Below are 12,514 nucleotides of genomic sequence, written 5' to 3' on the forward strand. Positions count from 1 at the left end.
TAATGTCTGTTGTTTGTGGAAGCAGCGTCAACATCCATCTGTGGTTCAGTTTTGGAGACAGCATCAGGGTGTCAATCATGCTTGCTGGTCTGTGTGTGCATCCACCTGCAAAATATTAGTCTCAATAAAAATATAATGGACGAATAATAAAGACATTCACTTGTGTTCTGTTTTCATATAGAAAAAAGTAGCTATAGAACAAAACAAATGACCATGCATTAAAAAAAAACTAAATCATTTTACACCAATCAAAATGTGCGAGACAAAATGAAATGAATAAAGAGGAACGTTGGATACATGCAGATGATACAGGCTGATGACTTGACTCTACTTTCACTCCACGATCCAAATAGTCTGGTGCCTGATGTTGTACAGTCTGACGCAGATGCCTCAAAACCCGATGCTCAGTGTGACATGTGATATACTTAAATTATTGCTGCTGCTGCACAGTTTAAAGGTGCCTTTAATGTCAACACCCTGATTTACCTACTAATTACTCGAGAGAGAGTTTGACAGTGTAGTGTACAGCAGTTCCTACACTACATAGAATAAGGTCTTTGCTATAATTTATAACTAACATTCACCGATTTTCCCTGCTTTACCCTTGTTTCTCTGATACTTTTAGCTGCCTGCTGACTTCCAGGAACGCCTGACCATGCACCTGGAGGAGTCTCCCCTCTGTCACACCTACTCTGACTCTGTCCCGACCTCTCTCATTGCCAAAGTGCTTGAAAAGCCAGATGAGGCTTGCAGCAGCAGCCAGGCCTCCCGCTCCCCCAGCCCGCAAACACAGGAACATGCCTTTATTTTGGAGAGTTTGGGTCCCGGAGAACGTTTGGGGCTACGCGGAGCCTATAAAACTGACCTGTACAGCAGTGACACAGCCCTGTATTGCCCTGATGACCGTCACCGTGAGCGGAGGCCCAGCATGGATATTCACGGCGAGAGGAAGCTCCTGTACGGGCCCCAGAACTCCACCGACAGTACTCCAGAGGAAGGTTCGGTTGGGTTGAGAGCTGGCTTCTCCCAGGAGCACTTTGCTAAGTTCCCTCCCCCACTGGGTGCAGCCTCCAGTTCTTACTCGAGTTTTAGTGGAGGGGGGTCTGAGGACAAAGGCAACGGACCGCCCAGCAGTGCAGCTTCTTCCCCCCACCATCACTCCCTCTACATGGAATGGAGGGATGCAGGGGACTATGAGAGAAAGAGTGATTCATCCTGGGAGAGGGACAGTCCACGGGGCTTTGCCAATGCTCATCCCTTCCAACAGACAGAGCTGAGCCACCATCAGAACGGCAGCTCTCCCGTCTACAGCCGTACCATGTCCTCCTGTTTCAGTGAGCCCTATGAGCCGCTCCCCCCGTCCTCCTCCCCAAGTGTCGCCTATGGAGACAGCCGTAGAGGCAGCACATTGGCCCCCGAGGAAGAGGAGCTGATTGGCCGGTGGAGACAACTTAGCGTGGAGGACTTAAGTGCTCACACCTACCGCAGCCCAGGACGGGCCTCACCTTACAGCTTCTCGGAGCAGCACTTCTCCGTCCGTCCCGCCAAGATTCGACTTGGGCCGCTCTACAGCAGTTTCCAGGAAGGGGCTGACTACTACCACCACGGAGTGGATGTCATGGACCCAGTGTGGGCAGCTGCCAGCCCCAGTCCCGAATGCAGCCCAGGGCTGCGCCAGGCTCACAGCCAAGCTCACCTGTACCGAGCTGAGGACAGTCAGGGGTCAGAGCACAGCTTGTACCACTCAGGGAGCTCTAAAGACAGGGAGGGAAATGTCGCATCTGGAGGCCAGAGCACTGATTATGTAGACCCCAGCCCCAACAGCTCCACCGAGTCTCTCCACCAGAGATCTCTGGAGATGGCCGCAGAACTGCAGCACTATCAAGTGGAGATGCACAGCGTGCCTGCACAGGTGAGCCAGTCGCCACCACCAGCCCCACCCCCTCCTCCTCCGTACAACCAAAAATTTGGCTCCCTGGGACTTTCCAGGAAGGACAGTCTGACTAAGGCGCAGCTTTATGGAACACTTCTGAACTGAAGGACTTTCCAATCAGGTTGCATCTTCAATAGTAGACACAGAGCCCTGGTTTGTTCAGCTGCACCTTCTCGTAGTGCAGCCATTTTGACGGCTTGAGTAGAAGCCAGGAGTTCTTCAGTATCATGAACATGTAACTATTGCTGATTATTTAAAAGCACTGATGGCGTGGCAGTGGATGGCAATTGTTTACATTATAAATTTCTCAAGGCAGTAAGTCAAGTTAGGGGTCAGATGTGGGGAAACAGACAAAGAGGAGCTCACAGAGTCCTTAAAACTTTTGAGAATGTGTATGTGTTAAACTACAAATGTACAAATATATACTAACTTAAAATTGAGTGATATATTTTGTATGTAGCTGTTAGCAAGAGATACATTTAAAAAACAGTGCAAAATCCTATTGGTAATCTGGAACTTGTAAATAAATTTAAAAAAACTTCCACTGCTTTATTCTAAAAACCCTGAGAGAGGTATTTTAATTGCCCCTTGACGTGCACAGAGATTTGTTTCAGCCGTTATTTTTAATCTGCTGCAACAGCGATGGCCTTGTGATGATTTACATACAAGTGTTGAAAGGAAGCGAAAAAACAAAGACAAATTAGTACCTTAAACGAACCATGAGAAACATTTGTTTTGTTTTTCCTTCTGTTAAATGGATTTGACAGTATTGATGGGAGTGTTTTATTGTTATTGATGGAACGTTTGATCTGTTTTACCAGTCAGTATTGCTTTCTTTTTTGCTCTTCTATATCCCCCAAGAGAGGTTTCCTGTCCCCTTTCTACCTCAGATTTGGATGCCCACACCCCACCAAACCACTGTAACCCCGTTTATTTCACAACGATGCATGTTTATATATTTTGGTTGTTTTGTTCGCCTAATAAAGCACAAATTATACATACAAGCTCCCAGCCTTTAATGTACACATTTGGGGATTTGAAATGCCGCTGAATAAAAGCGATATCATGTTTTAATATCTTTCACGCAGTTGCATAGCGATCGGTTGTTGTTTCAAGATAATTACATGTCTGCTGATCTGCAGTGTTCAGCTGACTGAATGAACGAGTGGAAGACCTTTCATTATTCAGACTCAGATTGCTGAGTCACTAAGTAGCTCTGCTTTTTCACTGTTGGGAAAAAAATAATTGCAAAAAATAGGTTAGTAGAGAAGGATTTTTGCCAACAAATTCAGAACAGAGAGGAAGTTTATTTGTGTTTTCCCAGGAGTCATCATCAAGAAAATACTACAGAAAAGGAAATGGATAATATTCTGTGAGTGTCTGTGATATCTAACGAACTAATTTAGAGCTACTAAGGAAAATTATATCATGGTATACTCCCCTTTGATGTATTAAAAGTGCCACGCCAAGCACTAAATAAATAGGGATTGGACAAAATACCTAAAAACAAAGAGTTTGACTGATTTTCAATTTGATCCCCATTAAACCTTGACATTGTCACCTTGGAATTTACCGGCGTGGTCATGGAAGAAAAGTACTGATGGCCAAACCAGCTCATTCAGTGTATTCATTATGTGTATTTTGGGTACATAGGTGCCTAACCTAAACCTGACCAACTGAAGCAACCTCACACACTACCCCCACAGACCTGTAAGGTAAGTGCTTCATCCACGTCTGTTCTTGTCCTGATTTGTCAATCACCAGACTCATCACACCACATCACCTTTTTCCACATCTCCAAAGTCCAGCTTTGGTGTTTCGATCTTGATTTCACAATCATTCAGGTTTTTTCCCCCGACCACATTTCTTCCTTGAAGACGATGGCATGTTAATATCATGAAGGATAGTTTTCATTTGATCGATTAACTGGGAAAAATTGATTATTCTGGTGGGAAAATGATTACTTGCAGTCCTTCTCTAAATACCCTTTGGTATCATTTGAAAACTGGTTCATTTAGCACACTTAGCAATTGAGTAAATGGTCTGGAAAGGCTCTTGAATTTATTCAAATGCCTTTGAACTTTAACTAATAAAAATGAGGTAAGAGGACTCTCAATCCATCCGCAGGAGGGAGTTGCAGCGCAGCAGCTCACCGATCGGCATCGCTAACCTTGCTGTCCTAGCAGAAAGCATTTACACTTCAAACACATCAAGATGAAGGGAACTAGATCAACTGCTATCACTCCACCACCTCGCCTTCCTCTGCACAGCAAAGCAGATGCTAAAGCATGCAAAAATTTAGCTTTCCAACACCACAGCTGAACCTGAAACAGATACGCGTTTCACTCCAGGAGCTGCAGAGCACAAGCACTGACGGGAAAATGTGACAACTCAGCGTGGCTTTGAAGAACTCTATGAGGCGATGCACCTGAGAGTTTGCTCCTTTTGACCCGAGGATGCCTGTCTGATTAGGTCAAGACACAAAACTGTAATCTATGCATTCGATTCATTACAGAATATAGTAAATTATCAAGTTTAGAGTTAATTTTCACATCTGTTTCTATGAAATGTTTTTATCAGAGACAGGGAAATGTTTCCCCCCCCACTGAGTCTTTCTAGGGAGTGAGGGTTTGTTTACATGCACTTATATAACCCTGCTACGGCTGTGTGCAAGCTGATTTCTTAAATGGTGTGGAAATTGGAAAGCTATTTAGCTTATTAAAAATTAGGGGAGAAGCAAACCTGGAGGGTTATTGAGACGTAAGCAGATTATTTCACATAACACTGCTTCATTGTTTTTTTAAACATCACTTTGATAGGCACACCTTAAAATTAAAATCTTTATACAATCTCTAAGCATTGTGGCACTCTTGCACACACACCACTATCGCACTTCACTCTACAATATGCTCTTCAATTAATGTTCTTATCCTCAGGATGGAAATAGTTCTTTTATTTATTGCAAGTGGACGCTTGTAGAATGGTGTCTGTGGAGCTGCAAGAGATTAGCTATCAGGTCCAAGAACACTTAAGTCCACTCCCCAAACTCCATCCACAGAGCTGGACTCTGCTCAGTCAGCGAGTCCAACCATCCTCCTGCTTATGTCCCACAGTTTCTTGGCTGCCTCCTCATCTGTAGCTTTGGGTAACAGCTCCTCCTCCTCGCAGTTAGCAAAGCACTTCCCCGACACTCCTTCCACCTCTGGGGAGCAGGCCAGATAGAGAGGAGTCTGGGCCCCCTCCAATGGACTCTTGAAAAAGACCAATGAGGCAAGGTAGAACAGCGGCTTTGCCAGGAGGGGGATTTGGATGTGTCTGCCTAACCTGGTCCTCACGATCCCCGGGGTGAGAGCATTGACTGTGACCCCCGTCCCCTCGAGGCGATGGGCCAGCTCCAGCGTGAACAGAAGGTTGGCCAGTTTGCTCTGACTGTAGCAGAAGGCCTTATTGTAGTTATTTTCACTGTTCAGGTCATCGAAGTTGATGTGGCCATATTTGTAAAGTTTAGAGGAAACCACCACGATGCGGCTAGGGGCCGAAGCCTTCAGGAGGTCCAGCAGCAGGTGAGTGAGGAGGAAGTGACCCAAGTGATTCACACCGAGCTGCATCTCAAAACCTTCGTCTGTCTTTGTGTAGGGACACTGGTAAATACCGGCGTTGTTGATGAGCACATCAACCTGGGATTCCTCCTGACAACAAAGATACATTTGAAACATTTAAGACTCCAATTAAGGTTTTATTACAGCTTCTCCAGCATCCAGAGGCATTAATTGTCCATATGCATAACAAAAGATCAAATTTTAACCAAACAACTTAAATAAGTTTTTTCTTCACTTAGAATGGGGTTATGGTGTGACAATGCACATGAGCAGGGCTGGTCTGAGTATAATGAAGTCAATCAGTCTGTATTATCTTATTTAACAAAAAGTATGCATTTTTCTGACAATTTTCACTCACTTGAGAAACACAAATGCAATTTATGCTTGAATAAATAACCCCATACTCCAAAAAAGAAAGCATTACAAAATATTTTTATTACAATCTTAGTGATTCTTCTTAAGGGAAAAGCCAAAAACTTTTCATCCCTTTGTTGAGTACGACTTCTACAGGCTAAATGACCTAATTTGTAATTTCAGCTGCAAAATGAAAAAGAAAATAATTCAGATTTTTCAGAAACCATCTGAATTTTTTCACGAACTCAAATGTTAACTGAGTTATGGTCATGGTTAAGAATGCTTGTGAAATGGGCCCACCGGCAGGCCTGTGGTAAATAAAGGCTTAAGTTAATTAATATAATACCTATTTTAATAAAACTTAAAGTACAGCACATTCTGGGTTGCAGAGATCTCCCTGAGACACCCAGTGGTTATACGAGGTATCTGCCAAATTCCTAAATATATAAGTAATGTTTTACACCTAAACCTCTTCGACTTAAACTATGATGTGTACTTATAAAGACATTATACCTGAATGCTAGAAGGAAGGACAAAAATAAAGCCCCAAAGCATCTCAGTGTGTTATATAACAATACAGTTAATCCGTAACTTTAATTATAACTTCTGTAAGAAACATAGTTTAATATGAACTTTTAAATTACAGAAAAAAATAGAAACGATAAAACTTTCTAATAGCGGAGGCTATACTGAATTGTATTAGATTGTATGTCTTTATCATTTAATTATATTAATTATGGAATGGTATGCTATAATAGCCTGTGGTTACAATTTTTCTTCATCAAACTAATACAGCATTGTGAATTTACCATCTTGAGTGTCTATTACAGTACTGTGCAAAAGTGTCAAGCCACCCTTTATTTCTTAAAAGTTTGCTCTGGTGAAGAGATTTATTGAAAAATGTGTATAACATATAGAAAAACACTGTTTTATAGAGCAAAAACTGAGTTTTCACAATCCTAAAAAGCTTGAAAGTCAATATTTGGTATGACCACCTTCATTCTTAAACACAGCCTGAGCTCTCTTAGGCTAGCTTTCTTCTCATTTCTTTAGGTAGTCTTCAGGAATAGTTCACCAGGATTCTTGATGCACATTCGAAGCTCTTCTTTGGATGCTTGCTGCCTTTTGTTCTGTTCTTTGCAATAATGTTGAGGTCTGAAATTTGGGGAGGCCAGTCTGCACTGGCAGTGTGTCAGTTCTTTCCTGGATTTTTTCTCCTGTTTCTTAAGTACATTATTTTATCTGCTGTAGACAGTTTTTTGGGCCCACCGCTTTTCCCCGCCACTTGTCCAGCTCCCTCAAATTTCTTAAGGACACACTGCTGAGATATGCCAAGTTTTCAACAGACAGCTCTTTGGCAATCACCTTGTTGGTACAATAATATTATTTTATGCCTGTCAAACTGTGTTATCTTTGGCATTGTTGTATATTCAACTTTAAAAATGAGAAGAAATTTTACATTTTGTTATGAAAGACTGACAGTATGTGCCATTATGTGTAGCAATAACACTGGTTCATCTCTTGAGTTAGGTGCTTTTTTTATGCTAGAATGAATGCTCTGAAAATGATCAGATACAAAGAGTGAACTGAAAATGAGTGAAAAGGCAAATCTCTAAGGAAAGACTTTCAAAGACCTTCAGAAAGCCAGGAGAATTATCAAGACCACTTTAAAAATGTCTGGCTCATTGGAGGCATAATATAAGAAAATGAGTGGTGGATCAAAATTTTGCACAGTAATCAATGTATAGGAAGCTTTTGGCTCCTCCTGTGTTTACTCTCATTTGTGACTCAATAGTCTAAGCACACAGAGTATTGTTTGTTGTATGAAATGAAAAGCCACCTGATGAAAATCTGTGATATCGGACCACATAAACAAAATACTTGAAGCCTTTCAAGGATCACTGCTACAGTTAAACAGTATCGTCTTTGCTGAAGCTTACAATATAATAGGATATTAACTCTTAACATCTGCCAGGAGACCAACACTTCTAGACTGGCCCCTGTTGGACAATAGTTTATTTGCATCTGTAACAAATATGGGTTTGGGGTCCAATACTTAATTTCAGCACCAAGGACAGTCCCCCTGGAACAATGCTCTGTTTTTTTCTGCTGAGTTGGGCTCAATAACAAAGTGCACCACAGCTGGTAAATAAACTACAAACATCTACTCTCTTGCTTTGTTTGGGTTCTCATTTACCTGAGTCACCTCCTCACAGAAATTTCGGACTGATCTAAGAGAAGCCAGGTCCAGGTGTTTGATGACCACCTCCCCGTTTTCTGGTCCCGCTTGCTTCTTGATGTCCTGTGCTGCCTCCTCGGCGCTCCGCGGGTCCCGGCAAGCCATAATGACCCGGGCGCGGAGCTTCAAAAGCTCCACGGCCAGGGCCTTCCCTATCCCGCTGTTTGCCCCGGTCACGATGACTGTCTTGCCTCGCATATTTTCTCCTGAATAACGGAGCAACTTAACGGCTTTCTGACGGGGGAATAAACGCCGCATAAGAAGCAGGACCCCACCGCCAACAACAGCGGCAATTAGCAGAGGAGCGGACATAAAAGCTGTGACGGGTGACAAGTCGCTGAGAGAAACTGTTATGTATCGACAGTAAAAGATGACCCCGGAAATGATTATAGTCTAAGATTTCACAGCCTGTCACCCAACAACACATTTATATATATATATATATATATATATATATATATATATATATATATATATATATATACACACACACGTGTATTTTTAAAGCAAGCACACGACTGAAACCGTTCACACGCTAACCAAGTTAGCAACATTAGCGACTTCAAACTGTCCCATAAAATATCTTCCGGGTTATTTTCGTAACGGAACAATATAATCACGATATGCTAAACTAAACTGTACACCAGTTTGTTTTCACCGAAACAAATATAAAGTTTTTTCTAAGGATGTTTTCTATCGGCTACTACTTTTTAATTGAGCTTATAGAGGTCAGAAATAATACTTTACCTTTTTGTTTTTCGTAATGTCATTTACCGCGATATCTGTATCAGCCACTAGATGGAGCTATATGAAAAGCCAAAAAATCTACACAGACGAGATGAGACCTATTTTATTTTTTCCCATATTCCCATTATTATTATTATTAGTAGTAGTAGTAGTAGTAGTATTTGTTCCAGCAGTTGAAATGATTATGAAATAACAAGTAATACAAAAATAACATATCTGGCAGATGACTCTCCACCTCACATATATGTTGTATTATAGTAGGTGATCATATGTGGTGTAAAAGATTTTCAACTTATGTCTTAGTGGAGGTGGAAAGAAACATTTTCCACCCGGGCCTGTTCAGTAAGAGGTGCAGTGGTGGTCAGGATTGTCCGTGATGGATAACTGATGACTGATGCTACTTCCTCTCCACCGCAGCTTTGATGGGTGGGTCCAGTTTGCAGCCAATTACAATTTAAGATTCAGATCTCCTGCTCTGTTTATTCAGTTTCTTAGTGTCACCAGCTCCAATGCTGCACCCCAAGAAGACCACTGTCCTTGCCACAGCAGAGTGACAAAACATCTCCATAATTTTGCTGCACGCATGGAAGGATCTCAGCCTCCTTAGGAAAGCCCCTTTTTTGTGCACTGGCTCTGTGTTGGCCTGTAGTTGGTGTGGGTGCCCAGGCCATTTTGTACAAATACAAACTTCTATAATGATACTGACAGGCTGGAGGTTTTTTCTTCATTCTTTCCTTTCTCTCTCTTTCTGTTTGAGAAACCTATATCTTTAAGTCGCAGGTAGAAGGTTGTGGGCCAGAGTTTGTTGCTGGCCTCCCTTGTCAGAGTCTCCTTTCCTGGACAGTAACTCCGTCTATCCGTCTGCAGTCTGCAGTTTGAAAACGACTTTCTGAGCCTTTCTTCCTGGATCCAGACTCTCCTGAGGAGATTCATGAATACTGCCAGCAAAACGTACCTGAGACCCGTCAAACTCTGTCCCTGCACTGCTACACTAACAGCTGTTTCAGAATCTTGCCTGCCTGCCAGTCATCCCTCCAGAAACTGTCCAAGAAACAGAGAGATAACGCCTCAGAAGCCATTTAAAAATCTTACAAAATAACTTCGTTCACTGAAACCGTACCAAGCAAGCATACTCTACCAGTTGACCAGCTTCTTAATATAACACAAATACACATTAGAGTATGAGTGCAGATTTTCAGTATATAAGTGGTAACAATGTTTCAATCCTTTACAAAAACACACACTACTCACACAGAACTTCATCTTTTGGGCCCTGCCCAGCTCAAAGCCAAAGTCATGGTTGGTACATTTATCCTGCTTCCTACTCTGTTTTCTCTTTGGAGCTCTACATTTTTGCTCTGGCTCATTAAACACAATTTATAATGCTGCTGTGCCGACAAACTGCTCTGTAAGGACAATTACAGAAAAACAAAGTGTTGCATAGTTGACGTCAACACACACATTTTCCACAAATGACAGACAGCAAGGTCAGAAAATAAAAGTAAACTGTTTTGCCTAGAAATTGCATGTATCATTAATATTCAGTGGAGTGGGAAATGACTGACTACCGAACTAACATTTTTAAGTGATGGCTATTGGGAATGTTAATGTGTTTTTCATTGAACCTGTCAGTAAAGAATGTCATAATTATTTTTTTCCCCTCAGTTTTACTTGTTATAATTAAATTTTCTTGCCCTTTGACAGTTGGAATGAGCTCCTCCCTACCTTGAATCGGTTAAGCATAAAAAAATGGATGGATTAAATTTTCAGCGAAATATGTTTCGACCATTAGATGGAACTATATGAGCGCAAAACAAGAAAAAGTGACTGATAAGAGAGCTCGAGCTTCATATTTCTTGTTGAAAAATATTTCTTGTTGGTCTGAAGACATAAAAGAAGAGTCTAAATAACCTCAAACAGGAACAGACAATAACAAATAATCCTCCTGGGGCTTTGATTTGTTTGTTGAGGTGCTGACTCATAATCCATCCATGTATCGATCATATTCTGTTATACAAAAGGACTCGCTTCCTTTATAGCAGTTGCGGTAATAGAGGAAATGACACCACAGTTGATTATTCACTTTTTCCTGTAGATTATCTCATAGCACAGTGAGCAATAACTGTACCTGTTAATAGGTATTTTGTGTGTCATTTTTCTCCTATAAGAGGTTTGATTCTTGGAATGAATTTGTCATGTAACCGGTTGAGGTTGTCGGTTATAGCCGGAGTAACTTATCATTTCTGATTGGTGGACTTACTGCATACTGTAACATATGTGCATATAAATTTTAGCAGTAACATGTTAAGAAAATGCTTACGCTTTTTCTAGTACTCCATAATAAGAAGAGCAGTTTTGTCAGACAAAATGATTCAGCTTTTGTGACCTTCAGTGTAATGGTCCAAACGGCTGAAGGCCAAAAAAATTGAATCATTTAAACTCAAGAAATCTGTCCTCTCTTTATTCTTCTATTACACTTGGGGCAATTGCTTCACTCTTTCTGGCTGCGTCTGAAACAAAAGCCCCTGAGTTTCACAGTGCTGAGTTCTGTAATGTGTTTTTAACAACTGCTCACAGGTAAACCATCCTGTTATTTGTGATCTGTTCACCTTTTCTTTTGAAATAAATGTTTCGTAACAACCCGACTAATTGTTGCCCTTGCTTAAAAGACATGACTCACAGTGTGCATTAGTAGTCCTAGACAAAATTAATTAGCTGTTTGTTCATTCGCTCGTTTAGAAACTACACTTTTCCCTCCAAGCCTCCAACGTTTGTCGTTTTCATCTCACAACTCACACTTAAAGTAATCTAAACACATTTCATAATATTCCTTTACCATATTAACTTAAAATATTATAGATAGCAGGGGTTTTTTATGTCCCCAGAGTGTTATGTAAGTTTAACTTTTATCAAAGCATTCTTAAAATGACAAATCACAAAGGACCTGGAGCTGATCCCAGATCACTTGTAGCACCCTGGACAGGTCTCCAGTCTCTCACAGCGCTGACACAGGGAGACAGACAAGGAATGTACATCCTATGGCCAATCTAGAATCACGAATTTACACGTATGTCATTGGGAGGAAGCAAGAATACCTGAAGAGAATCATAAGTACATGGAAAACAAACAACACAGCGAAAAGTCTCAGCTGCCTGGAAGGTTTGAACAAGAACATGAGTGCGCTTGTATTGAAAAGGTTTCTCCATGTAATGATCTGCTAGAGGGTGTGGGGAGCCATAGCCCTGTCTCCCAGAGCATGAAGCATGCATGGAGAAGATCCAGGCCCCAGACATCCAGAGGCCCCAGTGTACGAGAGCGATCTGTCTGCCTGCGTCAATTTCTACTACAACATTCAGGATATAACATGACATGAAATCCTGGATCGATCCTGGATCGATCAGTGGTTCAGGCTGCTGGTGGTCGTGTAATGGTGTGGGGGATATTTTCTTTGAGCATTTTGGAACCCTTAGTACCAACTGAGCGTCCTTTAAACACCACAGTCTGCCCGACAGACACAAGCCTGGAAACTGAAACAAAACTCAATAAAAACTAATGAGAGAGAAAAAAAACTCCATTAACTTTGTGTTTGAGAATGTTGCTGATGTCCAGGTCATAAAGTGCTCTGCTGCTATTGGCTGTGCG

General features: G+C 41.6%; 2 protein-coding genes across 6 annotated transcripts in view; one reads left to right on the forward strand and one right to left on the reverse strand.

The window, feature by feature from the left end:
- The window catches only part of LOC146692168 (brain-enriched guanylate kinase-associated protein), a 39,464-nt gene extending 36,507 nt beyond the window's left edge, over window positions 1-2,957 (forward strand). For 3 of the 4 annotated variants that reach the window (XM_085432161.1, XM_085432160.1, XM_085432162.1), the window contains one exon: window positions 626-2,957. In XM_085432161.1, coding sequence (XP_085288287.1) covers window positions 626-2,038 — 1,413 coding nt within the window. In that variant the 3' untranslated portion in view covers window positions 2,039-2,957. The remainder of the gene's footprint in view (window positions 1-625) is intronic. The other variant, XM_085432159.1, reaches the window with a different exon arrangement.
- A 263-nt stretch (window positions 2,958-3,220) lies between these two features.
- rdh14b (retinol dehydrogenase 14b) lies at window positions 3,221-8,940 on the reverse strand. 2 transcript variants are annotated; one of them, XM_085432170.1, is made up of 3 exons: window positions 8,873-8,940; window positions 8,084-8,359; window positions 3,221-5,622 (listed from the first exon to the last, which is right to left on the reverse strand). In XM_085432170.1, the coding sequence occupies exons 2-3, from the start codon at window positions 8,321-8,323 to the stop codon at window positions 5,005-5,007; spliced, it is 858 nt and encodes a 285-aa protein (XP_085288296.1). In that variant the 5' UTR covers window positions 8,324-8,359; window positions 8,873-8,940; the 3' UTR covers window positions 3,221-5,004. The 2 variants fall into 2 exon arrangements, with proteins under 2 accessions (XP_085288296.1, XP_085288295.1); XM_085432169.1 differs by lacking the exon at window positions 8,873-8,940 and having other exon boundaries at window positions 8,084-8,555.
- Window positions 8,941-12,514: the final 3,574 nt, after the last annotated feature.

This window comes from Copadichromis virginalis, linkage group LG15 (assembly GCF_057382275.1).
Source record: "Copadichromis virginalis isolate Kocher_CV1m ecotype Utaka linkage group LG15, C_Virginalis_male_GT1.1, whole genome shotgun sequence".
Classification (NCBI taxonomy): domain Eukaryota; kingdom Metazoa; phylum Chordata; class Actinopteri; order Cichliformes; family Cichlidae; genus Copadichromis; species Copadichromis virginalis.

Coding starts and splice junctions, on each gene's coding strand:
- rdh14b (XM_085432169.1), bottom strand. CDS start 8,437: ATGTCCGCTCCTCTGCTAATTGCCGCTGTTGTTGGCGGTGGGGTCCTG. Junction 5,623..8,083: donor TCTGTGAGGAGGTGACTCAG/GTAAATGAGAAC, acceptor CTTTGTTGTCAG/GAGGAATCCCAGGTTGATGT.